A 27,296-nucleotide genomic window follows, 5' to 3' on the forward strand; every position below is an offset into this window, starting at 1 on the left:
AGTTTAGAAATGTTGATCTGTTATGTTACAGCTATTTATGATAGCATTTATGATACAAGCAGCATTTATTGGAAATGATAAAATAAACTTTCACGTAGACTTGCCATTTAATTCTGTATATACTCTTTTTTTCCCTTCACTTGTCTAAGTAGCAGTGGAAAATCTGACATTGCGCTTAGGGAATATTAGTATGATTAATGTATATTAAATGATGGGGTATTCAAAAGGAGAGAGAGAACAAAAGGGAATGCCCTGCCACAGAGGCAGGGTGGGATGGGGGGGGGGGCTGGGAGGGATACTGGGATGTGTGGTGGTGGGAAATGGGCACTGGTGGAGGGATGGGTATTTGATCATTGTATAATCGAAACCCAGGCACAAAAATTTGTAAGTCTACAACTGTACCTCATGGTGTCACTAGTAAAAATTAATTAAAAAATGATGCGGTATTTATGTGTTCTTAGATAGAAAACATACCATTCACTGTTCTGTCAGAGTAACTGTTGAGGTCTCTAGGCCAGAATTTTTGAGATACTGATTGACTAAAAGTGTCAGATATTCATGATTGCCATTTTGAAAGGTAGTGTTGTTATTTTGCAGTGCTCTTACAGCATGGAGCTGAACCAACCATCCGAAATACAGATGGAAGGACAGCGTTAGATTTAGCAGACCCATCCGCCAAAGCAGTGCTAACTGGTAAGTCTTTTCTCTTTGAATATTCCAGGAAAAACATAGAAGAGCAAACTTTCTAGGTAGACAGTTGAGTACCATCTACCTAAAAATCAGCTATATTTTAAAAATAGTTTAAGTTTAGTTACATCTTATCTAGAGCGATAGCACAGTGGTAGGGCGTTCGCCTTACACGCGGCCAACATGGCCGACCGGAGTTCGATTCCTCCGCCCCTCTCGGAGAGCCCGGCAAGCTACCGAGAGTATTCGATATGCCAGACACAGTAACAACAAAGTCTCCAATGGAGACGTTACTGGGCCCGCTCGAGCAAATCGACGATCAACGGGAGGGCCTTTACCTTTACCTTTACCTTTACATCTTATCTGCATATCTGAAAAGATGTTTTTTTTCTGCTTCTGAACAGTTGGCATTTAACTAGAAAAGATGGGTTCAAGGGCTAGAGAGATAGTATATGGGGTATAGCATGCAATTAACCCTAATTTGATCACCAGCACCGATTGTGACCTCAGTTTTTTTTTTTGTGTGTTTCATTTTTTTCTTTTAAACTGGGGTTTACATTGGTGATCACTTACCATGGGCAAGAATGATAATTTTTTGTTAAGTTTTTTAGGGCAGTATTCACATCCTAAGTTTTCTCATTGTTTCCTCTTAAGTAATTCTCTGCTATATTATTTAATGAATTCTTCTCAAGTGAGAACCTTTAGAATTATGTCCAGTCTAATTGTCAAGAGCATGAGGAGTTCTGTTGTAGACTTTATTTGAACTTTCACTGTTTGTTCTGCTATCACTGAGAAAATTTGGATTAGGTACCCAAATGAGTTCTAGAAAAATGAGCTATTTATTTTCATTTCCTAAGTAACAATACCATGTCATTCTCTTCTATTATCTTAAAAAACCTTGAAGCTCATTCTCAGTGTGTTATTTGTATCGTGGTCACAGTTTACATTTTTTTTTTTGGCAAAACCATAAATACCATTCAATACATTAAATTGTATTTAAATTGTATTCATTTTATAGTCTTGTTTGTATTCCTTTGTAAGTATAAAAACTAAGCCTCAAGTGTGTATTTTACTGTTTTTTGTTTTTATATATTTAAAGTAGCATTAAAATAATTATAGTATTGAAAAATCTTCTGGATTTATGGAAATTCTTAATGAGAAGCTGGAGAAATAGTACCACAGGTAGGGTGTTTTCATTGTATGCTGCCCACCCAGTTTTAATCGCCAGCACCATATATGGTCCCCTGAGCACTGCCAACCAGGTGTGGCCCCCCAAAAAATGTTTAATGATTATGTTTAGTTGTCGTTGATACTATATATTTTCTTTGTAATTTCTGTTAAATTAATATGCTGGGTATTGTTTCGCTTTTAAGTGAAGTTGTGGATGCATTGTCTGTTACACAAGTAGTATATTAGGAGGCTGGAATGGTAGTACCATGAATAGGGCGCTTGCCTTCCATGTAGCCTACCCTGGTTCCATTTCCGGCACTCCAGATGGTCTCCCAAGCTCATCAGGAGTGATCCCTAAGCATCAAGCCAAGAATAAGCTCTGAGCACTGTGAGTGTGACCCACAAATCAGGAAAAAACAAAAACAAGAAAAATAGTGTATTGGTGTTAGAAAATTTGAGAAGAAAAGGGTAACACTCAAAAAACACTGCTCACGGTAGTCCTTGTTAAAAGTTTGCTATATTGTCTTTCAGTTTTTTTTTTTTCTGTGTAGTTTCATATAATCATAGTGACCACACTTCATTAAGTCATTGAATCATTATTTTATTCTATAACAGTGATGTCCCATGCTTTGTGTATAAAACTGCCATTTTATAAATTTTTTAGAAAATGTTTTTTCCTTGTTTTTTTTGGGGGGGGGGGGAATGACATATCCAGTAATGTTCAGGGCTCACTCCTAGCGGGGCTCAGGATCATATATAGTGCTGGGGGGATCAAACTCAGGTTGGTCATATGTAAGACAATCACCTTACTCAGGTACTATCTCTGTTGTCTTATAATTAATTTTTTTTCACTTCTTCTCATTTCAAACTCATAGGTGAATATAAGAAAGATGAACTCTTAGAAAGTGCAAGGTATGTACTGGTATTCAAATATGTAAACTTGAGTACCATTCTCAGAAGTGCTAGGGGCCTGGTGTCCAGGGACCAGGTAGAGCCACTCCCAGTGAATCTTAGTTCTATGGGGTAAATCTAATGATTGGGTGCTTAGGGCAGTTCCTGGTGTCACGAGGGCCATATCAGGGGTTGAGAGGAACTCTGCATGAAGTGCTCTATCAACTTGAGCTGTCTTCCCAGCCTAACAATAAATATTTTCTTTTTTTTTTTCCTTTTTTGTTTTCTGTTTTTTCTCATTCTTTAAGAATAAATTTTCTTACATGGTGATTTAATTACCGAGAGTATCTCGCCCGCATGGCAAAGCTTGGCAAGCTCCCCGTGACATACTCAATACGCCAAACACAGTAACAAGTCTCAAAATGGAGACATTACTGGGCCCATTCAATGAATAATGGGAGGACAGTAGTAGTAGTGGTAGTAGTGATTTAATATAAGTTGTAATGAAGAATATAAAGTCTTGATTTTTTTTGTGTGCTAGGAGTGGCAATGAGGAAAAAATGATGGCTCTACTTACACCATTAAATGTCAACTGCCACGCAAGCGATGGCAGAAAGGTACTCCTTTTTTGCAATTAAATTTGTTTTTGTCTCCCAACAGCATGAAAATGTGTTTATATTATTACAAATAAAATATTTCTAATTAGTAAAAATTTATTGGTAATACTTAGTTTGCTTCCTAATTTATAGTAGTGAACTTAAACTTCTATATTGTACCTTTGTAGTGTATGTGTTGAATTTTGTAAAACCAAGTTTAGAACTTTATTTTGATCAGCGTTTCTCAACCTTTTTCCAGCTGTGGCCCCTTTCCAGCCTTGTCTCCTTCCTATGGCCCCTGTGCCGTACCGGTTGGCCCTTTAGTGCCATGCTGTCACTCCCATTCCCATTCCCACCCACTCCTTTTTACGTGACTTTTCACCTGTGAAACCTCCTAACCTCACCCCCTGCCCTAGCACTACCACCACTACTACCTTGGAATATCCTGGGGCCTCACAGGTGGCCATGCATGCCATCTAACCCCTGCTATCTTTAGAAATGCTGATTTAAACAAGGAGGTAATGGAGTTTATTTCCTGTGTTGTCTGGTTTTAAATTTGGATATTTTCCTTAGACTTTTAACCTTTTTTAAGCCATTGTTTCAATTTTGTTAATTCATGTAATTAATATTTCAGTCAACTCCATTGCATTTGGCAGCAGGATACAACAGAGTAAAGATTGTACAACTATTGTTGCAACATGGAGCTGATGTCCATGCTAAAGATAAAGGGTAAGTAAGCAATTGAACAAAAATGAAGATTTCTTATCATTGTATAATTGAAACCAAAGCACAAAAAATTGTAAATCTACAACTTTAAAAAAGATAAAATAAAGGGGGAAAAAAAAATAAAAAATAAAAAAAAAGAAAAAAAAAACCAAAAAAAAAAAATGAAGATTTCTTAAATGTTGATGTTTTTAAAATAATGACTGTAACCGTATAAAAGTAATTTTTGACTGTACAAAAATATCCAGCTTCTACAACTGTATAGAAGATTACTCTGAGGGAATAGAGAATTAGAAGACTTAGACTTTAGGGGGCATTAAGAGATACTTAGCAATGTAAGTTCTATACAAAGTATGAGATGATACAGTGATACTACCACAAGAGTCCCCAAAAAAGAACTCTAAATGATGGCTGATTTCTTGAAAAACCCTTCTGAAGAAGGTGATACTTGACATGAACTTTGGTACTTGACATAAGCTTTGGGAACTGTCTTTTAAGCAAGAAAGAGTCAAGGAGTAAGAAACAGCCAAATCAGACATGCCATAAGAAAGTCTTGACACATTAAATGTATGTCATTAATACAGAGAAAAATAATAATACAGGCCTAAACAAAGGCAGTGGTTGCGGAGGGGGAGAAGGGGAATAGATTTGAAAGAGATTTTGGAATTAGAATTGCCTCAGGATTTAAATGAATATTAATAAATTTCATGTTTTTCAGACAGATCAGTCACATAAACTATTTGCTATTTAATCTGAGTACAAATTGAATTAACGTTATATCTAAAATTAATAGTAAGTTAAAAAAATAATATCACTTAATCACTTAATCCCCGTTATTCATCGATTTATTCGAGCGGGTGCCAGTAATGTCTCCATTCATCCTGGTTGCATGCTAGCGTAGCCCAATGGTATCTGTTTGTTCTAGGAACATGCAGAGCCTCAAACCGATCATTTAGGGTCTTGACGAAGAAGTCTGACCATCTTATAGGTGGGCGTCCACGTGATCTTTTGATGCCAAATAGACCAAATTGATATGCCAAATCCAGTAATAAATGGATCTCATTTCCCTAAAAAAATAAACCTTAGCTTAAATTTATAAGCCTAATAACACAGCTTTCCCACCTACCTCTCATATTGTAGTGATCTGGTGCCATTACACAATGCCTGCTCTTACGGTCATTATGAAGTAACTGAACTTCTGGTCAAGGTTAGTTTTCTTGTGTCTCTCTTATAATTATATAAAGTTATTTGAAATACATCATGTATCTGTTTTCTTGGTGTTCTTAATGCTTGGTGGCTATAGGATCATTATGTGTAAAAAACTATGCACGCTGAAGGTTATGTGTTCGTGGGCTCTCTTGACGGCTCTCTCTCACCTCCCGCATTCGGTACTCTTGAGCCGCTATGTGTGGCCTGGACCAGGACGGCTGTTGGTCAAGGAAGGAAGGAAGGAAGGAAGGAAGACGAAGGAAGAGACGAGGGCCAGGCTGGTTGGTCTTAGTAGCAGTTTATTACAAGGAAGTTTATCCCATAGAAGAAATTTATGTTGTGAAGGGCCTAGGTTCTCTCAAGCACATGTTCCTGTATTCCTCTACATCCTCCTCTCTCTGTCCCCCGTGCTAGCCTCTCCGAGGTCCATCTGGAAGTGCTGGAGGTTAACCTTTAACCTTAAGTTTAAAAGGTTAGATCTGCCAGGGATATAACCATGGTTGGCTGCATATAAGGCAAATGCTTTAATCTCTCCAGCTTTGCTAGTGGACCGTTACGAAGTGTTAACTGGCTGACTCAGTGCTGGCAGGCCAGGGTTGATCTCTGGAACCACAAATATCACTAAGTGTATAGACCTGAAAACCCCCGAGTGCCACTGGATATGGCCTTGGAGGACATAGAATTCTGCAGTGGTGGCCCGGATAATCACCAGCCGGGGCAAGTACCACTACATTGAACTTGGGCCCTTGCATTAAACTGCTGAGAATTGCTGGGAAGTTTCCCTGTACCCATACCTAAAAGAATCTAGCAGAAATTGGCATTTAGGGCCAGAGCAGGTAGGGCATTTGCCTTATACACAGCCAACCTGGGTTCGATCCCCGGCATCACATCACCCAAGCACTGACAGGAGTAATTCCTGAATGCAGAGCCAGGAGGAACCTCTGGGCAACACTGGGTGTGACCCAAAAAGCAAAAAGCAAAAAAAAAGTTGGGCCCATCAGTGAATTTCCAGTCCATTTGAGTCAAACCCTTTCGGGGCTGTAGTGATAGCACAGTGGGTAGGGCACTTGCCTTGCACACGATCAACCCAGGTTCGATTCCAGCATTCCTTATAGTCCCCTGAGCACCTCCAGGAGTAGTACCTGCATGTGTGTGCCAGGAATAACCCCTGTGCATTGCCGGGTGTGACCCCAAAAAAAGCAAAAAATAAATTGGCACTGAACAGCAGATACTCATTGACTGCTTTTCATGATCAGGACATTATACAAATTTGTAAAGCTAGCATAATTTTATACCGTAGTAGTATATATCAATAGCAAATACCTCCTATAATGGTTAAACATAGTGGTGGTTATAGTACAATAACTAACTTTACTTAGTACAGCATTCTAGGCTATCTGTATTTTTTTTAATTGATAGACTGAAGACTAGGATGATAAAAATACTAGAAACAATTTGAATGAAGGAGCTGAAGGTATTCAGACTTGAAAAACCTGAGAAATATTGGAAAGAGTATTACTCTTAAGACCAATAGATCGAAGCTTAAAGTACATATTGAACTCAGTGTAGAAGAAAATTTTCTAAAAACAGTTATCTTGCAGGTATAAAATGCCATGTGTTGATAGTTTCACTCTGTTCTAAGTTCTGGAAGACTAGTTCGCTGTCTGCAGAACTGCTATAGCAGGAAGAGGTTTGTTGAGAGGTCAGACAATGTCATTCTTGTGCTCCATCTACTTAGGAATGGCTCCAGTTTACAAGACTAGCAATTGTTAGCAAGGATGTGGAACAGTGGAACTCAAACATTGCTGATTGCTGTGCAAAACTATTGTGGCCATGTTAGAAACCTGGCGGTTTCTAATGAGATTAAACATGTGTCTGTAATAAAGTTTTAAACATTGCATGTGAAAAAAGCTAAACCCAAAAGTGCATACATTTTATTTTTTAGGAAGTATAGGAATAGATAATTCTAAGACATGATACTGTCAGACTGGAGCAAGAATTTTCTGTAAAAGAAACATGAGGGAAAATTCTAGGGTATTGAAAGTGTCCTATATCTTGGTTTAACTGTTTATATAATAAAAAAAAAGTTTATATAATATTAAAAATGTGTTGGTAATTCTGCATTCTCTTTTAAAGTGAGTACTAAATGCTTGTGTTTTCTTCCCCACCAGCATGGCGCCTGTGTAAATGCAATGGACTTATGGCAGTTTACTCCTCTTCATGAGGCAGCTTCTAAGAACAGAGTTGAAGTGTGTTCTCTTCTTTTAAGTTATGGAGCAGATCCAACACTGTTAAATTGTCACAATAAAAGTGCTATTGACTTGGCTCCTACACCACAATTAAAAGAAAGATTAGCATGTGAGTATAAAATTAAAATGTTCAGTTACCGTATTAATATTTTTATATCTTGGTTTTAGAAATATGCAATAAGATATCTTCTTTAGCCATGGATATCTGTTGTTCAGACTAGCATAGTTAATTGTTTGTAAGTTGCTCTTATTAACTCAAATGATTTGGTGGGTGTTTTTTGTTTGTTTGTTTGGTTTTTGTCCGTTGCTTTTTGGACCACAACCAGCAGTTTTCAGGGCTTATTTCTGGCTCTGTACTCAGGGAGCACTCTTGGCAGGCTCAAGTGACTGTATCAGGTTCCAGGGGTAGAACCTGGGGCAGCCACATGGAAGGCAAATGCCCTGCATGCGGTGCTATCACTCTGACCCCAGTGATATGCTTCCTAAGAGAAAGAATACACATTAGTGGTGGGCTTGGTATTGAAATATTATTTGCCTAAAACTCAGCTGTCAATAAATTTGTAAATCACAGTTTTTAAATAAAAAATTATTTTTAAAAAATAAAAGAATTCAGATTTATTCCTATTTTTATTTTGACATCCTAGTTAATCTGCTGTCATCAAGTGTTATTTATAGGATGGTCATGTAAACCTAGTCCCTGCAACTTACTTTGCTACCTGGGAAGTTCTGTGATTTTCTGTCCATGAGAGAAGTAGATGTAGTTAAACCTTATCTCTAGTTCAGAGACAGTATTACTGTATGTAAATGGGAAGCTTTAGAAACCTTAGGAATAAAAGAAAAAGAATCTTTAAAAACTGATTTGTCAGTAGGTGGTCTTATAAATATCCAATTTAGTGTCTATTCCCCAATAGTCTCATAAAGTAAGTAAAGTTAAAGGCCCTCCCGTTGATCATCGATTGGCTCGAGCGGGCCCAGTAACGTCTCCATTGGAGACTTTGTTGTTACTGTGTTTGGCATATCGAATACATCGCGGGGAGCTTGCCAGGCTCTGCCGTGCGGGCGAGATACTCTCGGTAGCTTGCCGGGCTCTCCGGGAGGGGCGGAGGAATCGAACTCGGGTCGGCCATGTTGGCTGCGTGCAAGGCAAACGCCCTACCGCTGTGCTATCGCTCTAGCCCAATAGTCTCATATTGAGAGCAAAAAGCTATGTTGCTGCCATAATGTAAGAACTGTAACTATCCTTTGCTTTATTTCTTTACTGAGAAAAGTTCTTTGCTTTGAAAATTCTCAAAATCTTCTGATCTGGAAATGTATTGCAATACTCCAGATACCTCTAGACCAACATAAGACATCGAGTCGGTCATGGACAAAATCTCTGTGCAGTTAGGAATGAAATGGGACAAAATTGAGGGAACTGAAACACCACTGTCTTCTCTTCAGGACTTAAAACTTACTATCTTTAGTGCTTTAGTCAACTATTTTGGTAGATCATTTTGAAAATAATTTCAAGGAAAATACTGTGTTTTTTACTATGTTTCATTGATTTGGCACTTCTCGTGTAAATTTAGATTTTTTTTTATCTTCATGTAGATGAATTTAAAGGCCACTCATTGCTTCAGGCTGCTCGGGAAGCTGATGTTACACGAATCAAAAAACATCTCTCTCTGGAAATGGTGAATTTCAAGCATCCGCAGACACATGAGACAGCATTGGTAATGTTTTAGATTTTTTTTTAATACAACAAACCAAAAATGCTATACTAACCACCATGTCCTTTTTGCAGGGGTGGTACAGAATAACTGTCATAATATCCTTCCTTTAGTAGTAGCTTTGTGTTTAAAAATCTGCTTTTTAAAAAATTTAATTAATATGTGTCTGTGTATTTGAGTATCTTTTTAGAAAAATATATTCTGTCATGTTTCTATCTCCTGTTGTCATATATGTATCTCTTTTTTCTTTGTGAATGATACATACCATTTGTTGTTTCGATTCTTTGAATTACAAATGATGATGCTTGAAAACTTGGAACCCACTAGAAATGTGAAAAAAGAAAACTGCCATCAAAATAAAAAAACATGAGATGCCAAGGATGTGGCTTGTAGGTAGAGCTCAGACTTTGCATGTCTGAGGCTCTGTTTTGATCCCTGGTAGTGCCAAAAACCAAAAAGTTGTTTTTTTTCCTTCTAAAACATCGTGATTTTTTTAAAATTAGATCTAAAGTCTCTATATCTATTCCCCTGTATACTGTGTGAATGAAGAATGTGTGTGAAGGATGCTGAGAACTTTGCTCAGTGGTAGAGCAAATTCCTTCTATGTGTGACTCCTTGTTCTATCCCCTGCACCACAACAAAAGGGGGGCGAGGGGAAAGTCCTACTGTAATACAAATTTCAGAATATGATTTGGGTGAGGTAAGAGAACCCTAAGTAAACTGGTGTATTGAGAGACAAATAACTCATAGTAGCCTTACTTGGTTAAAGCCAAAATGCCTAAATCATACTTTCTTTGGTTAATTTTCTTCCTGTGCCAAAATGTCAGCTATGTAAAGTTTCTATAAAAGCCTGTTTATATCATTTTAGACCTTTTGTTACTTGTTAAGGAAATAGATCCTCTTTCTTTCTTCCTTCCTTCCTTCCTTCTTCCTTCCTTCCTTCCTTTCAGTAGCAAAGCTAGACATTAATGAAAAATTCCAGCGAAGTCCTACAAAGGAATTTGTAGAAATTAACATGGAAAATTTTCTGGTCTGGGGCCCCAAGCGATGGTACAGTGAGTAAAGCACTTGCCTTGCATGCAGCAACCAGGTTTTAGTCCCTGGACTGCCAGAAGTGATTCCTGAGCATTGCCAGAAATAAGCCCTCAGCATTGCTGGATGCAAATTGAATTTAGCAAAAACTAAATTAAAAGCAAAGCCCAAAAAACCCCAAGAAATAAGGAAAATTTCCTGATCTGAAGAGCTAATATACTTCGTGTTGATTTTCCTTAGGAACTATTACACGACTCATTTTTGTCATTATTAACCTTTAAATATTCTAGGAGTTAAGTTTTGGTGTATAGTTATACTGGAACAGTATCTTCTAGACCCCCAAAGATAATATATTCAGCCTTGGAATGGAATATAAGAATATGGTTGCAGTCTGAAATGCATGTGATCAGTAATTCTTAGAAATGGCTGGAGCCATAGTACAATAGGTAGGGCTTTTGTCATGCTTGTGGCCGACTGGGGTTTACTTCCTGGTACCCCATGTAGTCCCCAACCACTGTAATAGTAATTTCTGAGTGCAGAAGCAGGAATAACTCCTGAGCATCGCCAGGTGTGCCCCAAAACAAAAAAAAAAATCATTATTTCATTCTCTTTGTTATCCTAACACATGTTTTGAGTTGGTTATTCATATATCCCAAAGGAGTTGTGTTCACCAATTAGAAATAGTTTGAGAATGAGGAATGATTTTGCAATATGACAGCAACAGCATCAAGGTATTCGTCTAAAGCAAAGTCATAAACATCAGAAAAACCATGTAATTAGATTCAAACAAGAAAACAGATTTCATGTGAAATATGTATTTAGATGGATAGAGTATCTTAATTATATATAAAACTTTTTGTTCCTTGAATTCTTAGCCTTTAGTTTTAACATAAAAGCATTGATTTAATTACACGCATTCTGTTATTTGTCAGAAACTTGGCATGAATGAGTATCACTCTGGATATTGAGGTTAAAAAAAGTTTGATACATGACCATAAGATACTCAGATTTTAACTGGCCAACCTTATCCTGATTCCTTTTCTCCTTGGTACATTATAGACATAGATGCTGCCATCTCCAAGGGAATAGGGCTTGGATTACCTGTTTCATAAGACCAGTGGCAGAAATGAAACTTGAAGTTGGAGGTGGCAGCTTCTGTGTCATAGTGTACCAAGGAGAAAAGGATGTAGGAAAGCTATATAGCTCTATCAGAATACTTAATAACACATCAACTGCAGATAGTTTTTTTTTTAACTTTTTGGTTCATACCCAGTAATGCTCAGGGGCTACTTCTGGCTCTGCACTCAGGAATTACTCCTGGCAGTGCTTAGGGGACTATATGGGATATTGTTGATCAGTCTCAGGTCAACTGCATGCAAGGCAAACACCCTGCCTGCTATACTATCAATCTGGCCCCAAGCAGGTAGAACTTTCATGGCAAGTCAGATATGTTTATCATCGCACATTCTTAACAGAAAGTCTCTGAAGGGCACAGCTAGGCCAAAACATAAACAAATCTGTGAAATAACTTTGGTTATTCTTGAATGGAAAAACAAATGTTCTTAATAAGAGTATATATAGTCCCTGATTAATGCTGCAATTTAAATTACCTAGCATTGTGCTGCTGCATCTCCATATCCCAAAAGAAAGCAAATATGTGAACTGCTGCTTAGGAAAGGAGCAAACATCAATGAGAAGACGAAAGAGTAAGCATACTTCCGATAATCAGAATTTATTGATGTTCGGTATTTTGGAAAATCCATTCATTGCTTGACTGGCTTTTTTTTTTTTTTTAAAGATTCTTGACTCCTCTACACGTGGCATCAGAGAAAGCACATAATGATGTTGTGGAAGTAGTGGTGAAACATGAAGCAAAGGTATACTTCCTTTTTGGTAATCTTTAGTAATCAAATGATTTATTTTCTGTTTGGCCAATAAAATGTCTGACTTCCTAAATTCTTTGTTCTCCCCTCAATTTTACTTTTTCTTCATAATCTATGCTTAAAATTAGTCCTGCAGATACTACTTCTGTACCTGTTTCTTTGCTCAGAACCTTCAGACATACTTGATTCCTTCCTGGCCTTCTGTCTCCTTTCCTTTTAGCCATGTCCCTCAGGTAATTGTGCTGGAAGATATTTTTCTGAGAGTACTTTTCTTCAGAATATCGCAACCAGAGACATTATATTATCTTTTCTTATATTTTCTGTTCTTTGATTACCATGTTAGCTCCTATCATCTACTCCAGCCAAAGCTTTCTCCAAATTCTAAGCCAGAGAACTTGGAACAGAAGGAAATAAATTTTTTTTAAGCAATTTGACAAAAAACTCTGTTCCTCTGCTCGAGAAGTTACTGTTTTTTATGTGGCATTAATTATACTTCAAGGAAGGAATTTTTTTCATATCAGGGACTTTTAAAATTCGTGAGGCCTAAGAGATACTACAGTAAGTAAGGTATTTGCCTTGCAGACAGCCAGCTAAGATCCCTGAGCACTGCTGGATGTTTGCCACCCCACACCAGTAAATAAATGAGTAAGTGAATAGAATTGCAGTGACAGGAGAGCCAGTGAACCGTAATACATGCTTTGTATGCTTGAGGCCAGGTACAATCCCCAACACATGGTTCCCTAAGCACTGCTGAGGCTCACTGCAAACAAACAAAATTTTAAAACTAAATTATTCGGTAACAGATGCACAGGATCTTCTTCAACAAAGAAAGTGCCAGTGATGTAGCTTAGTGATGGAGTGCATGCCTCACATGTATTAGACACCAGACTTCTTGCCACCAAAACTTCTTAAAATATTTTTTAAAAAGATCTTTGATAGAGAGCCATAACATAGCAAAAAGAATGGAGCTATCGTGAATGAAGGAAGTAGAAAAGAATAGATACTTCCCCCACTCCTTTTTGGGTGATCCCTGAGTTTCTTTAAAGTGTTTTACATGCGTTTGGAAAGATAGTACTGTAGTGAGTGCACTTGCCTGACACACAGTCGTCTGGGTTTGATACCCCAGCACCACACACGGTCCCACTCTGGCCAGTGTGGCAAAAAGCAGAAACAGAAAGTGTTTTTCAGAATAGTTGCCTGTCATGTCTAGGATTTCTTTACGAGGAACCACTTCAGATGCAATTTCTTTTGCATTCCCACTCAATGTCCTAATTTCTCCTGGGGGAATGTATAAATGTATAATCTCATAAATCTCATAAATGTATAATCTCAGTCTTTCCTGTTGTAAATTATTGAATAAAATAAAGTTTATTTTCTCCTTGACTGCTTGGCATATCTCATTGTCTGTTCTATAACTTCTCATTACATTTTTCATGCATGTGATATCAAAGAATATTCAAATGCATACTTGAGTTGTTACATTCAGTGAAATGATCTTGCCTGAGGTGACTGAGCAACCATCTGAGTTTACCTGGGACTAAGGCGGGCTCTGTGGCTGTGAGAACTAAAACTGGGGAAGTTCCAGGCAAACCAGGACAAGTTGGTCTCCCTAATCTTACCACTGAGTGACAACCAATTTAAAATTTTCCAATGAATGTATTTCACCTTTCAATGGCTTTTGTTATGTTTATTAAATAGCTTTGTTGCTCTGAACATTTAAAATGGATTTGGGGGTTTCTACAAACTTAGAGATTTTTTAGATTCATTGAGAAAGTCTTGCTCTATTCCTCTTCAAATACTACAATACTACAATACTGAAGTTATTCCTGGTCAAATTCCATGAATATGACCTGGACGAAGCCTCAAAATACATTAATAACCACAGGATTAATTACTAAGAAACTTAATTTCTCAGTGTTTTTTTTTTAGATTTTTTTTTACTGATTGAGATTTTTGTGGTTTACAATACTACCAAGAATGGTTTCTCATGCATATTATTCCAACTCCACACCTATGACAAGTGTACCCACCTTCCTCACACAAGGACCCCAACTTCCCTCCCTGTCAACATCCTCAGTTATGTGGGTTTGGGTTTGTTTTTTGTTCTTTGGGGGATTTTTTTGGAGCAGGGGCCATACAAGCAATACTACAATACTGAGGTTATTCCTGGCTCTGTTCTTAGGCATCAAAACCAGGTCAGCCACATGCAAGGCCAGTGCTTTGCCTGATGTACTATCTCTCCGGCCCCTTGGTTGTGTTGAAGAATTATTTCCCTGGCTGGGGAGTGGGGATGAATTTAAATGATTTTATGCATGTGAAAAAATTTTAAATACAGGTCAAAGAGATAGTCAGTGACCTCAGCACTTTCAAAGCATGTTTTATGTACAGGAAGCCCAGGTTCCATCTCCATTATCATTTATTGCTGGGTATGACCCAAGAGTCGGGAGAGGGAGGAATTTTTTTTTTTTCCTGAAATGCAGCTTAATTGAAACAATTTTACAGAACCTGTTTACCATCTAGCATTTTATTTTATTTTCTTTACTCTCTTTTCCGTCATCAGTATTTTTTTTATACAAAGTAATTTGTAAGCTCTTTTTCACTTTTCCCTGTATACTTCCACATAGGTATCAAGTAGAAATGAATAATTGTTTCCTTTTTTTTTTAATGTAAAATCGCCATGCAGTGAAATGACACAATCTTAAATATCTGTCTGCTAAATTTCTAACTAACCCATGCACCTTATATCACTCAGTGAGGTAGAATATGTTACCTCAGGACAGAGGCAGTGCCGTGTCCAAGAGAGTCTACATGGATAAAAGTAGTAACCATTTGATTTTTCCGGACGTAAAATTGATGTGCCTAGTCTAGACATTTGTGTCTATAAAATTATACATTACATACTCAACGACATGCTTTCCCTTTAGTATGTTTTAAAGATTCATAATATTTCGAGTTTTTTCATTTTTATTATGAAAAAGCATTTCATTTGAGCAAATAAATACACCACCATATGATTATGTGTACAGATTTTATAAGTTGGATATTTAAACAAATAGAATTAAGTGTTTTGATATTTATACAACTGACTCATTATGGCCTTCATCTCAATATTTCTAGCCTCAGAGCTATTTTTTTTTAAAAATGAACTAAATTTTTTAGCACAATTTAGCCCTAAATGTGGCGAATCTAAATACTACGTGCTAAGAGCAACTGTTAATGTCTTAAACGTAACGCAAAGTCAGGTCTTTTCTTCTGATACCTGTCTTCACAAATTGTTCAATGTGTGCATGGATTGGAGGAAAAAAATACTTGGATTCATTACAAAGCATTTTTTTTTTTTTCACTAATAGCAAGTATTGAATACATGATTAGTTGGCTGTTTTGCCCTGCGGACTAATTTGAACTTTTTCTGCATCTTTAAGGTTAATGCTCTGGATAATCTTGGTCAGACTTCTCTGCACAGAGCTGCACATTGTGGTCATCTCCAAACCTGCCGCCTACTCCTGAGCTATGGGTGTGATCCTAACATCATCTCCCTTCAGGGCTTTACTGCATTACAGATGGGAAATGAAAATGTACAGCAACTTCTTCAAGGTAGTGTATGCTTCCAGGAAATTGTTGCGGTTTGCTTTCTAGTTTGGCGATACACTGGGCATTCTTCAAGTGCTACTTCAGGCTCTATCTCTTGGGGTTCTTCCAGTGGTGCTCAGGAAACCATGTGCTGAAAATTGAACTTGCATCTTTCCATAAAACCATCTCTTCAGTCCCAGGAATTTCTCTTTGGTCAGGGAGTGTTGTGAAGGGTGGTTTGGGACTATCCAACTATGCTCAGGGTTTCCTCTGGCTCTCCCCGGCACCATACTGGAGTGCTGGGGAATGAATTGGGGTTGACCACATGCTCGGCAACCACCTTCCTGCTTGTACTACCCAGAAATTTGATTTTTGTTTTTACTATTTTGGGGGGTTTTATTTTTAGACCTACTGGTGACAAGTGCTCAGGGCCTACCTCTGGCTCTGTCCTTAAGGATTATTCCTAGAAGTGCTCAGGGGGCCATATGTGGTACCGAGAGTTTGAGCTGAGATTGGCTGTGTGCAAAACAAATGTTGTGCCCACTCTGTTGTTCCTCCGGCCTCAGAAATTAAAATTAACCTAATATTTTAAAACTTTTAGTTATATTTAGTGCCAAAAGCCTCGTCTTAATTATTGTTGTATTCCAGGAACTTCTGGTTTTGTCTAGTTTTGTCTTTGTTCTGTTCTGTTTGGAGGCCACACTTAGCAGTGCTCTGGGCTTACTCCTGGCTCTGCACTTAGGTACCACTCCTGGTAGGCTCAGGGGACCATATGGGATGCCTGGAGCCAACCTGCAGCATGCAAGGCAAGAGCCCTGCCTGCTGTTCCTGCCCACTTTATCTCAGGGAACAGCTGGCCTCCTAAATTTTTACTAGGAAGCTGAAAAGTAAGGTGAAATAGTTGATAGTTAATTTTAAGGAAAGTTAAACTTTTTATTGTGGGGGAGGGGTGCCACACCTGGCTATGCTCAGCTTTCTTCTGGTCTGTGCGCAGAGGACCATACATGGGGCTGGAAATTGAACCAGAATTGACTTCGTGCAAGGCAAGCAACTTAACCTTTTACTCTTTCTCCAGCCCCAAGAAAGGAAAAACTTAGAAAACAACTATGTCGGGGCTGGAATGATAGCACAGCGGGTAGGGCATGTGCCTTGCATGTGGCCGACCCGGGTTCGATTCCCAGCATCCCATATGGTCCCCTGAGCATCGCCAGGTGTGACCTGAAAAGGGAAAAAAAACCAGCTATGTCTTTCTAGAGCAATGTGGGTGATTAATAATACTTTCAAGACTGACCCTCCACTCTTTCTTAGATTTTTTTTTTTTTTGGGAGGGAATGTGGGGGTTGTAATTTCTAATAACAGTAGTATTTCTAATAACAATAGAAATAATAATCTAGGGCTGGAGAGATAGTACAGTAGGCAGACACTTGCCTTGCATGAGACAACCCTGAACCTCAGCAGAAGTGATTATTAAGTGCAGAGCCAGGGTAAGCTCTCAGCACCAAAAAGAGCAAAATAAATTTATTAAGAAAAAAAATAAATAACATGTTGGGAAGTAGAAACCAGAATCTGAGTGACGCTTTTATTCATAAGTATGGTTAAAACATTATTTTGAATTGTTGATGTAAATGTACATAGTAACCTTTCTGTGAGACTTTAAATGGGCTATAACAGTTCCAGACTTGGAAATGATTCTTAGATATATTCTAGCTTCTCATTTTTCAGAAATGAAAAAGTCTTTGAAGAAAAAAAAAAACTTCAAATGACTTGCCTTGTTCAAATTGCTAGTTTTATAGTACAACAGGTAAGACCACTTACTTTGCATGCAGCCCACCAAGGTTCCATCTCTGACATCACATACAGTGCTCTGAGCTCTCCAGAAGTGATTCCTAAGCACAGATTGCTAGTTAATGCAGAGCTGTGGTTAGCTATTTGTTCATTGTACTCCTGTCTTATTTTTCCACCATGCAGTATGGCTCAGTGATAGAGCAGTCCATCCTTCATCTACTTTATGTTCCTTTATATTGCTTAATCACTTTATAGTCATTAATATTTATATGCATTCCTTTATTGCCCATATTATATTTCCAAAGCAGTTTAAGAACATCTTAATTGTTTTTACTCAATCTTCTACTATGGAAATTTTCTAGATAAATTACTGTAATTTTTTTTTTCGGGGGAGGGATGAGATTTGGGCCACAGTTGACTGTGCTCAAAACTTAATTTCTGGTTCTTAGAGACACTAAGTATCTTAGTTTCCTGGATAGCTTAGAGATACTCCTGGTAGTGTTAAGGAACCAAATGCAATAGAGGGGATCAAACCTGGATCAGCTGCATTCAAGGCAAGCTCACTACTGACTGTCCACTCTTTCTAGCTCTGTCTAACCAAACTATGAAAAGGCTTTCAGCAAAGATGCCTCCCTTATAGCTTGATCCCACCTTCTAATTATTCTTTTTTCCTTTGTAGAGGGTGTCTCTTTGGGTAATTCAGAGGCAGACAGACAATTGCTAGAAGCTGCAAAGGCTGGAGATGTAGAAACTGTAAAGGTAAGATGTAATCCTTTACATTGATTTTCTTTGGATTTTTACAATGTTGGACAAACGTATACTGTTATAATTAATATGATGTGCCTTGTTTCAAAAGGAGATAGTGCAAATTAGTTCTCTGTAAGTTAAGGTCATTGAGTAATGAAAGAGGCTAGTTTTATACACATTTGAGTAAATACTTAGCAATCTTAAATTTAACCGTCTGTTGTGAAAATGGATTTTGTTTCAAGAACTTAGTCATCTGTTCCCCTAAAAGAAAAAGAACATATCAAATTACATTATTTACCTCTGACACAGACCGGTCTCACTACAAACAGTTCAATTTTTCTTTTCGTTGCTTGCTCAGCTCTATGAGGACCTAGTGTTTAATACAGTAATAACATAATATTGCTAAATTTATCAGGACGGGACTTGAGTGTTTTTTCCTTCCATAGAACAACTACCTTTAGCTATTAAAAGCCCCGTATCTTATAATAGTATTCCCTAGAATAGCCCTTCCACAGTTTCCATGTTTCATTTTACTACAGAATTACGTGTAATGTCTCAATAAACCAGGTATTTTTGTTACCTCCTGAAAGAGCAAGACTACTTTTTTTTTAATTTTATTGAATCACTCTGAGATAGTTACAAGCTTTCATGTTTGGGTTACAATCACACAATGATCAAACACCCATCCCTCCACCAGTGCATACTCCCCACTACCAATATCCCCAGCATACCCCCCTTTCCCACCCTCCCCCTGCCTCCATGGCAGACATGATTTCCCATAATCTCTCTCTAGCAATACTACTTTTCAGTTCGACTAATATAAATTAAAGTAGCCCAGATGTTTAATTAAATTTTCACTAATGCTGTGGGATGGGAGGGCAGGTTATCATGGGCTGGAAGATGAGAGGAGTGGAGGGTTAGAATGGGATTTTTTGTTGTTACTGTTGTCTGTTTCTTTCATTGTTGTTTTATGGTGACAAAATTCACAAATGCAATACATGTATTCTACTACTGAGCTACATCACCAATCCAGTAGTTTTAATTCTCAAAGCTAGTAGGGTGGGAAAAAAACCTTGCTTGTCCCGAAGAATTAATAAGCCCCCAAGAAGACGAACTTTTGTAGAAAATTGTATCTCTTTATGGTATTTATCTGGTCAAAAAGACCCACCTCAAAGTTAGTTTTAGCTTTTCTGAGAATGAAATATAAATACTGGTCTTAAATAACTCAGTGGTACAGTCCCTCTGCCTTTCAGGTATTGGAACCATGAGTTCAGTACTCGGCAGAAACCTTCCAGCTGAGTTCAATGCCAGTAACACTGCCATCTGTGATTTCAGTATGTCTGTGCTCTGCCTTCACGTTTACATTTGCCACAGTCTCAAAATTACTGTTGCTGATAATTGATACCTACGTCACCCTTATGTAAAAAATAATAATGATACATTTACCTTCTTACATAGCTTAGAAGATGAGAAAGGTATAGATGAGAACCAGAGGACTTCCCAGTAAATAACAAGATGAAATAAGTATAAATATCAGATGTTTCTAAGAATACTGATTTTAATGAGACAGTGAAATAATTCAGACATTTTCAGTTTCTACTAAACTTGAAATTAACAAGTCCAAATATATGATGTGATATTGTCTGACTCCTGTGTTTTGTTCCATAGAAATTGTGTACTGTTCAGAGTGTCAATTGCAGGGACATTGAAGGGCGTCAGTCTACACCACTTCATTTTGCTGCTGGCTATAACAGGGTGTCCGTGGTGGAATATCTGCTGCAACATGGAGCTGATGTGCATGCTAAAGATAAAGGGCAAGTGTGACCATTACATAGCCTCTCTTCCTTTATCCAACATCAGGAGGAAGTCTGAAAAGACTTCTACGATGGCGACTCTTAATTTTAGGGAAATGTTATTAAACACTCACTTAAATACAGCTTTTTTTTTAAATTTCAGTGAGGATTTTATGGTAGAACTGGAAAGAGAGTTAAGCAAGTAAGGTGCTTGCCTTGCACACAATCAATCTGGGTTCGATCCACAGCATCCTATAGGTCCCCCCAAGCCCGCCAGGAGTTAGCCCAGAGCATCGTTGGGTATAGCCCAAAAACAAAAATTTTTATGGCAGCATTTTTATAAAAGTTTATTTTCCTAATAACTTTTATTTTTGTTATTATTTTTAAATTTATTTGCGGTGGAAGGGATTGGGGTCATACCTGGTTATGCTTAGGATATACTCCTGGCTGTGTGCTAGGGATCACTCCTGGCAGTGCTCAGGGGAACATACAGTTTGCCAGGAATTAAACCTGATTGAGCAGTGTGCAAAGCAAGCACCCACTCTATTATGCCTCTAGACCACCGTATTTTATAATGGTTAAAGAGATTAGTGTGTGGGCGTTGAAGCAATGGAACAGGGCATAAGGCATTTGCCGTGCATGCAGCCTCCTCAAGTTCAGTTCCTGGCATCCTGCATGATCATCTGAGCCCACCAGAAGTAATTCCTAAGCACAGAACCAAAAATAACCCTTGAGTACCACCATGTGTGGCCCAACAACAAAATAGACTAATATGGTACTTTTGTAACATAATCTCTAAGTTCACATTACTGATATTTGTATTTTCTGTTTATCTTTATTTCTCTTTAAAAATGATCTAAGGAGTTATGATTCTAGATACTAAATATATTGATACTTATTTTATTCTCTGCAATTTAAATTTTTCCTCCCACTTGACACTCTCTCCCCTGCTAAAAAACTTTCATTTCTGGTTTCAGTAAATTTGGGTCCTGTAAAATATGATCATTAAAGTATATTTGATAATTCAAATTTATGAGCTATATATAATTATTTAAATTCTAAGGTCTTTCTGTTGTGTTGCTCATTTAACTTTTCATTTCAGAGGCCTTGTACCTTTGCATAATGCATGTTCTTATGGACATTATGAAGTTGCAGAACTTCTAGTTAAGCATGGAGCAGTAGTTAATGTAGCAGATTTGTGGAAATTTACACCTTTACATGAAGCTGCAGCAAAAGGAAAATATGAAATTTGTAAACTTCTACTTCAGGTATGCTAAAATATTTGAATAGGCTGTATATTTTATTATATAGAATATTTTTGTATAGTATATAGAACATTTCATATAGATAATAAAAACTTAGACTAGTAAGAGGGTAACAAGCAAAGTTATGTAATTCTCTTTTTTTATTTTTGTTTTGTTTGGGGGCCATACACAGCTGTGCTCAGGACTTACTCCTGTCTTATTGCTCATGGATCACTCCTGGCCGTGCTTAGGGGTCAGACCCAGGTTGACTACATGCGAGGCAAGCGCCTTACCTGCTGTACTTTTCCTCTGGCCCCAGTTATGTAATTATCTTACCAGATTTCAGAATGAATGTCATAAGTACTACTGTCATTTTAGTCTTTAAGATGTTTACAACACATACACCTTTCGGGGGGTAGGGGGTAGCCAAAACCTAGCAGTGCTCAGGGCTTAGCTCTGGCTCTGTGCCCAGGGATTGAACCCTGGTCAGATGCATGTGAGCTAAGCACCTTACTCACTGTGCTATCGCTCCATCCCCCACATAGACTTATTGCTTAAATCTGCTATCATTATGTCATAGTTCTCTCTATATATATTGTAAAAATATTATTGTTAAAAATATGCTTTATTTGAAGATGAAAGCTAAAAATCGGAAGTATGCGATTTTTTTTTTCTTTTTGGGTCACACCCAGCGAGGCACCGGGTCACTCCTGGCTCTGAACTCAGGAGTCACCTCTGGCGGTACTCAGGGGACTATGTGGGATGCTGGGAATCGAACCCGGTTGGCCGCGTGCAAGGCAAACGCCCTATTTGCTGTGCTATCACTCCAACCCCAAGCATGTGAATTTTAATGAAATATCTAATTTTGATTAGTTTAAGTCTTTTACTGCATTGTTGATTTTTTGTTTTGTTTGTTTGGGGGTCAACGCCCAGCTATATAGGCTCAGGGCTTACTCCTGGCTCTGCACTCAGGAAGTGCTCAAGAAAACCGTATAGGATGCCTGGGATCAAATCTGGATCAGCCATATGTAAAACCAAGTGCCCTACCCATTATACTCTCTCTCTCTAACCCCTGTATTATTTCATTTTTAAATTCATTATTGGACCAGAGAAATAGTGGAGAGGGAAAGGTGCTTTCCCTGCACGCTACCAACAGTATTCAATCCCTGACCCCACCAGAAGTGACCCCTGAGCACAGAGCCAAAAGTAAGCCCTGACCACCCGAACAATGGAATGGGGCGGGGGTGGGGGGGGCTGTTGTTTAGGGGTTTTGTTTTGTTTGGGGCCACACTTGGCAGTCCTTACATGATCCTAACCGTGCTCAAGAATGACCCTTGGTGGTGCTGGGGACACCATATGGGATCTAACTGGAAATTGGCATTGGCTGCATGAAGTAAAGCACCTTCTCTTCCGTACTATCTCTCTGCCTGGGGTTTTTCTTCTATTGAGGTAGCATTGTTTCAGAACAGCTTCATTCATATTTTAGGGGTATGATGTTACACTATCACAGCTCACCACCAAAGTACCATCATTTCAGCCCAGTTGCCTCCCTACTCCCCCATGCACCCTACTATTAGCTCAGTTCTTTGGTCAGAATCTAAGGATTTGTTCTGTCTTTTCTAATACTCCGTTGTACGCGCACGGATGTGTGTGTGAGACATTTATATTACATCATTATAACTCATCTGTTTTGGTTATTGAGTTATTGGTACTGCAGTGAATATGGGGACATGGGTGTACATATAGCTTTTTAAATTGGTGTTTGGGGGGTTCTTTGGGTTGCTCTTTAGAAATTAACTTCTAGATTCTATAGATTCCCCTTTTTTTTTTTTTGGCTTTTTGGGTCACACCTGGCGATGCTCAGAGGTTATTCCTGGTTCTGCACTCAGCAGTGCTCAGTGGACGATACGGGATGCCAGGAATCAAACCTGAATCGGCCATGTGCAAGGGAAATGCCTACCTGCTTTACTATCAGTCTGGCCCTAGATTGAGTTTTTTGAGAAATCTCTCCTAATCTCCATACAAGCTCCACCAATTTAAATTGGTGAATAAGGGTTCCTTTTTCTCCATACCTTTCCCCCTTTCCCAGCATCTGTTGTTCGTGGGTTCTTGTTACATGCCATTCTGCCAGATGTGATGTGATAGCTCATTGTTGTTTTATTGTTTCTAATCTTCAGTGGAATCTTTGGGTTTTCTATTTATACAGCACTTCATTAATAATGGGATAGTTAACTTCTTTTTTTCAAATTTAGATTCCTTTTATTTTTTCTTGTAATGGAGATTACTATAACACTCTCAATATAAATTGAATAATCTTTATGACAACCTTATGACTGATCTTAAAGAAGTTTCCAGTTTTTGCAGTTGTGTATGATGTTAGTGGGTTTGTTGTATCTCACCTTCCCTGTGTTAATAATTTCTGTCTCCATTTCATTGTTATCGTAAGTGAATGTTGGATCTTATCAAATGCTTTCTCCACATTAAATTATTTTTGTCTTCCCCTTTGTGTTGTATTAACCTACTTGCATATATTAAACCATCTTTGCATCCCCGTAATACATTTTTCTTGGTCATGATATACTATCCTTTTAATGTATTGTTAACTCAGTTCACTAAGTGCTGTGTCTATATTCATCAGTTATGTTAGCCTTTAAAGAGTGTTTCTGTACAAAATCGTTTTATTTGGTATAGTTATACTATTTCTCTTGTTCTCAAGGAAAAACTTAAGTCAACTCCTCTCTTTCTGCTTTTCACTCCCCAGCATGGTGCAGATCCTACAAAGAAAAACAGAGATGGAAATACTCCTCTGGATCTTGTTAAAGATGGAGATACAGATATCCAAGATCTACTAAGAGGAGATGCGGCTTTGTTAGATGCTGCCAAGAAAGGTTGTTTAGCCAGAGTAAAGAAGTTGTCTTCACCTGATAATGTAAATTGCCGTGATACCCAAGGCAGACACTCAACACCTTTACATTTAGCAGGTAAGTGAATGCAGGTTTTACAGATTTATGTTGTTGACAACTAAGATTCATTGTGCCTAAGTGAAATATCTTTCCGTTTATTGGGGTGGGGTGGGGTGCACACACCCAGCTGAGCTCAGGGCTTATTCCTGGCTCTGTTCAGGGATCATTACTGACTCTGCTCAGGAATCACTCCAGCAGCTCAGGGGACTGTGGGGTACCAGGGTCATATCAAACCTGAGTCATATGTGAGCGAAGCAAATGCCCTACCCATTTTAACTCTTTCCAGGCCCCACTTGATCATATTCTAGAGTATGTGTTAAGACAACTGTAGTTCAGGCTCATTCTACATTAGTGTGTTGCATTCAGTTAAAAACAATTGGAAGAGACTTCCCCAGTCTCCGTGTATCTTAGAATCTTTATTCCAAATCACCAGTATGTTTGGATCATGTTTGGTGAGTTTTGTCTATAAGAACTTGAAAAATACACCTGTTAAAGCCAGTCTTCCAAGTGGGATACTAAAATATTTTCATTCTTCTGATAATAGTTAAACAGGAAAAAATTTGTTTTATTTTGAAAAATAAAATAATGGTTATTATTGCAACAGCACAGGCAGGGCTAGAGGGCTGGTTCTTGTTATGGTTAATGCAACAGAATACAGAGCCAGGGGTAGACGGCTGACTCAAATAAATCAACCTCTTAGCTGAATTTGTTTTTGTTTTTGTTTTCTTACCCACCCCACTTCTTAGCTGAGTTTTAAAGCACAGGATCAGTTGCACAGATTTGGTCAGGGTAAAATGTTTATTAAGCCAAGCCTTTAAATGATACACATCTACAATCTGTACACAAATATTACGGCACATGTAAGAACGAGGCTCTTTGATTCAAACAAGTGGGGAAAGTAGAGGTCAATAGAAAGTGTGACGCCTCACCACTCCTAGAGGAAACAAATTTAAAGTCTTGAAAAACTTGAAGAAGTTATATAAACCTAATGGAGCTGGAGAGAGAGTTCAATGGACTAAGTGCAAGTTTTGCATGTAGGAGGCCCTGGTTCAGTGCCCGGCACTGCATAGTCTCCATCCAGTTTGGTTTAAAAAAAAAAAGTTACATTAATCTCTTCCTAAAATTATTGTCTTAACAAAATTAGTTTGCTTGACCTACCTTAAAATAACACAAAACAGATAACTTTAGGAACATAAATTTATTTCTCTGCCATTGTGGAGAGGAAGGTGTCATAAGGATTGTTTTCTCCTAAGAACTCTTCTTGGTCTGCGGTTAGCCACCTCCTTGCTCTAGCCTCACATGGCTTTATCTTTGTTTTGCATACGTCCCTGGTGTCAGTATTCTTATGTTCTAACATCCTCACTTATTTATCTCCAGATGTCACATTGTAGGGTTCTAGAGCCTAAGGCTTCAGCATATGATTCTGGGGGAACACAGTTGTGTATGTAGCATTTTTCACTTATAAAATTGTACACCGCTTGTTCATACTACAGGTGTATGGCATTGTAGTTTTAGAATAACTTTTTAAAGATAGATTGAATATTCTAGAGGCCGGAACATTAAACTTGATAAGCAGTATATAATAACTTGAGTGGACTTGCATCATAGGCCCTTTTTGGTTCATACAAGTTTATCTAAATACACAGGATTTAAACGAGAAGAAAGTAATTCGGGCATTCTTGCAACTATGTAATATGAGAGATGGAGGTCTATTCTTACCTACCTTCATTTTGGTTTCATATTGTATCTGCAAGTATGTATTCCCAGTGTTTAGAAGATCACTTGCAGAGCCAGAGAGATAGCACCAAAGGCTAGCACCAAAGGCTAGCATGCGTATTTGCATGCACAGTGCCTTCAGTTAAATCCCCAGTACTAAGCTTTGCCAATTGTGTCACTGTGGTGGCCTCCAACCCTACTAGACCCAGGCAGCACTGAACCGCCAGGCCTAAGCATTGAGTTATAATTACCAGGCAAGATATTGCTGGAAATGGCCCAGGTCATCCTCCCAATACTACTGGTAGGCCTCCCTACCCCCTCCGCCCCCCAAAAAAGAGATCATGTTGGTTTTATATATTTTTGACTTTCAAAGGAAAGGAGTTAACTCCATATTTCATATGTTTGAAAGCATTTTGGAAGTGATAAGGCACAAATGATCACGTGGTGAGGAAAATTGCCTTCTGCTTCTACTGTCAATTAGAATTTACTAGCCTATGTACACAAGAAGTGACCTGGCCTCTGGTTCAAATTATTCAACCTTTTTTGTCTTGATGGTAGCTTATCTAGAATATATAACATTGTTGGCAAAAAAAAAAAAATCTCTGTGCCCATTTGTGCAGTTTACCTTTGGACAGAAAGGATTTTTTTGGTTTTGTTTGAGAGCAGGTCGGGGGAGAGAAGTGGTGAGAGCCTCCCAAGTGGTGTTAGAAGAACTTAGACCCTTGGCATCTAGGCTGACATTCAGTGCAAGGTCCTGAAGATGTAGTGCTGCCTGGCCCAGTGGCATCGGATACTGCACTGGCGGTATTCAGGTGACCGACTATGTAATGCCACAGATCAACCTGGGACAAGAGCCTTTACCAACTCTACTATTTCCCCAATGCCCAGAAAGATTTTATCTCAGTGCAGTAATAGTTTTGAATGACAGGTAATTATCTTAGCAACGTTAATTTTCATATTTGCCCTCAGTGTGTGAATTTGTGTCAGATAACATACTTTGCCATAAGAGTATATATTAAGGGCATGGAATGTAGCCCAGCAATAGAGCACTTGCCTTGTTTATGTGAAGCTCTGTGTTCAGTACCTGGCACCACTCCCCAAAAAAGAGAAATAAACACAAAATACACCACTCTTACAAGGTAGGTGGCAGTTTTACCTTAAATGAGTGCATATGTTTTGTGTTTATTTTTCTTTCTTATTAAGTATTTGAAAATAGGTTTGGGGCCTAGTATAGCAGGTAGGGCACTTGCTTTGCACACAGGCCAACCCCAGGATTCATGTGGTCCCCTGAGCCTGCCTCAAGTATTCCCAGAGTGTAGAGCCAAGAGT

At 38.3% G+C, this 27,296-nt stretch overlaps 1 protein-coding gene across 1 annotated transcript in view; it reads left to right on the plus strand.

The window, feature by feature from the left end:
- The window catches only part of TNKS2 (tankyrase 2), a 68,211-nt gene that overhangs the window by 21,531 nt on the left and 19,384 nt on the right, over positions 1 to 27,296 (plus strand). Inside the window, exons 3-16 of the mRNA XM_056130390.1 lie at positions 598 to 693; positions 2,733 to 2,769; positions 3,290 to 3,365; positions 3,979 to 4,073; positions 5,208 to 5,274; positions 7,448 to 7,634; positions 9,116 to 9,237; positions 11,881 to 11,972; positions 12,065 to 12,143; positions 15,572 to 15,743; positions 18,184 to 18,263; positions 19,920 to 20,065; positions 21,147 to 21,312; positions 24,050 to 24,269. Coding sequence (XP_055986365.1) covers positions 598 to 693; positions 2,733 to 2,769; positions 3,290 to 3,365; positions 3,979 to 4,073; positions 5,208 to 5,274; positions 7,448 to 7,634; positions 9,116 to 9,237; positions 11,881 to 11,972; positions 12,065 to 12,143; positions 15,572 to 15,743; positions 18,184 to 18,263; positions 19,920 to 20,065; positions 21,147 to 21,312; positions 24,050 to 24,269 — 1,635 coding nt within the window. The remainder of the gene's footprint in view (positions 1 to 597; positions 694 to 2,732; positions 2,770 to 3,289; positions 3,366 to 3,978; positions 4,074 to 5,207; positions 5,275 to 7,447; positions 7,635 to 9,115; positions 9,238 to 11,880; positions 11,973 to 12,064; positions 12,144 to 15,571; positions 15,744 to 18,183; positions 18,264 to 19,919; positions 20,066 to 21,146; positions 21,313 to 24,049; positions 24,270 to 27,296) is intronic.

The sequence above is a fragment of the Sorex fumeus genome, unplaced genomic scaffold, assembly GCF_029834395.1.
Source record: "Sorex fumeus unplaced genomic scaffold, SorFum_2.1 ptg000078l, whole genome shotgun sequence".
Classification (NCBI taxonomy): Eukaryota; Metazoa; Chordata; class Mammalia; order Eulipotyphla; family Soricidae; genus Sorex; species Sorex fumeus.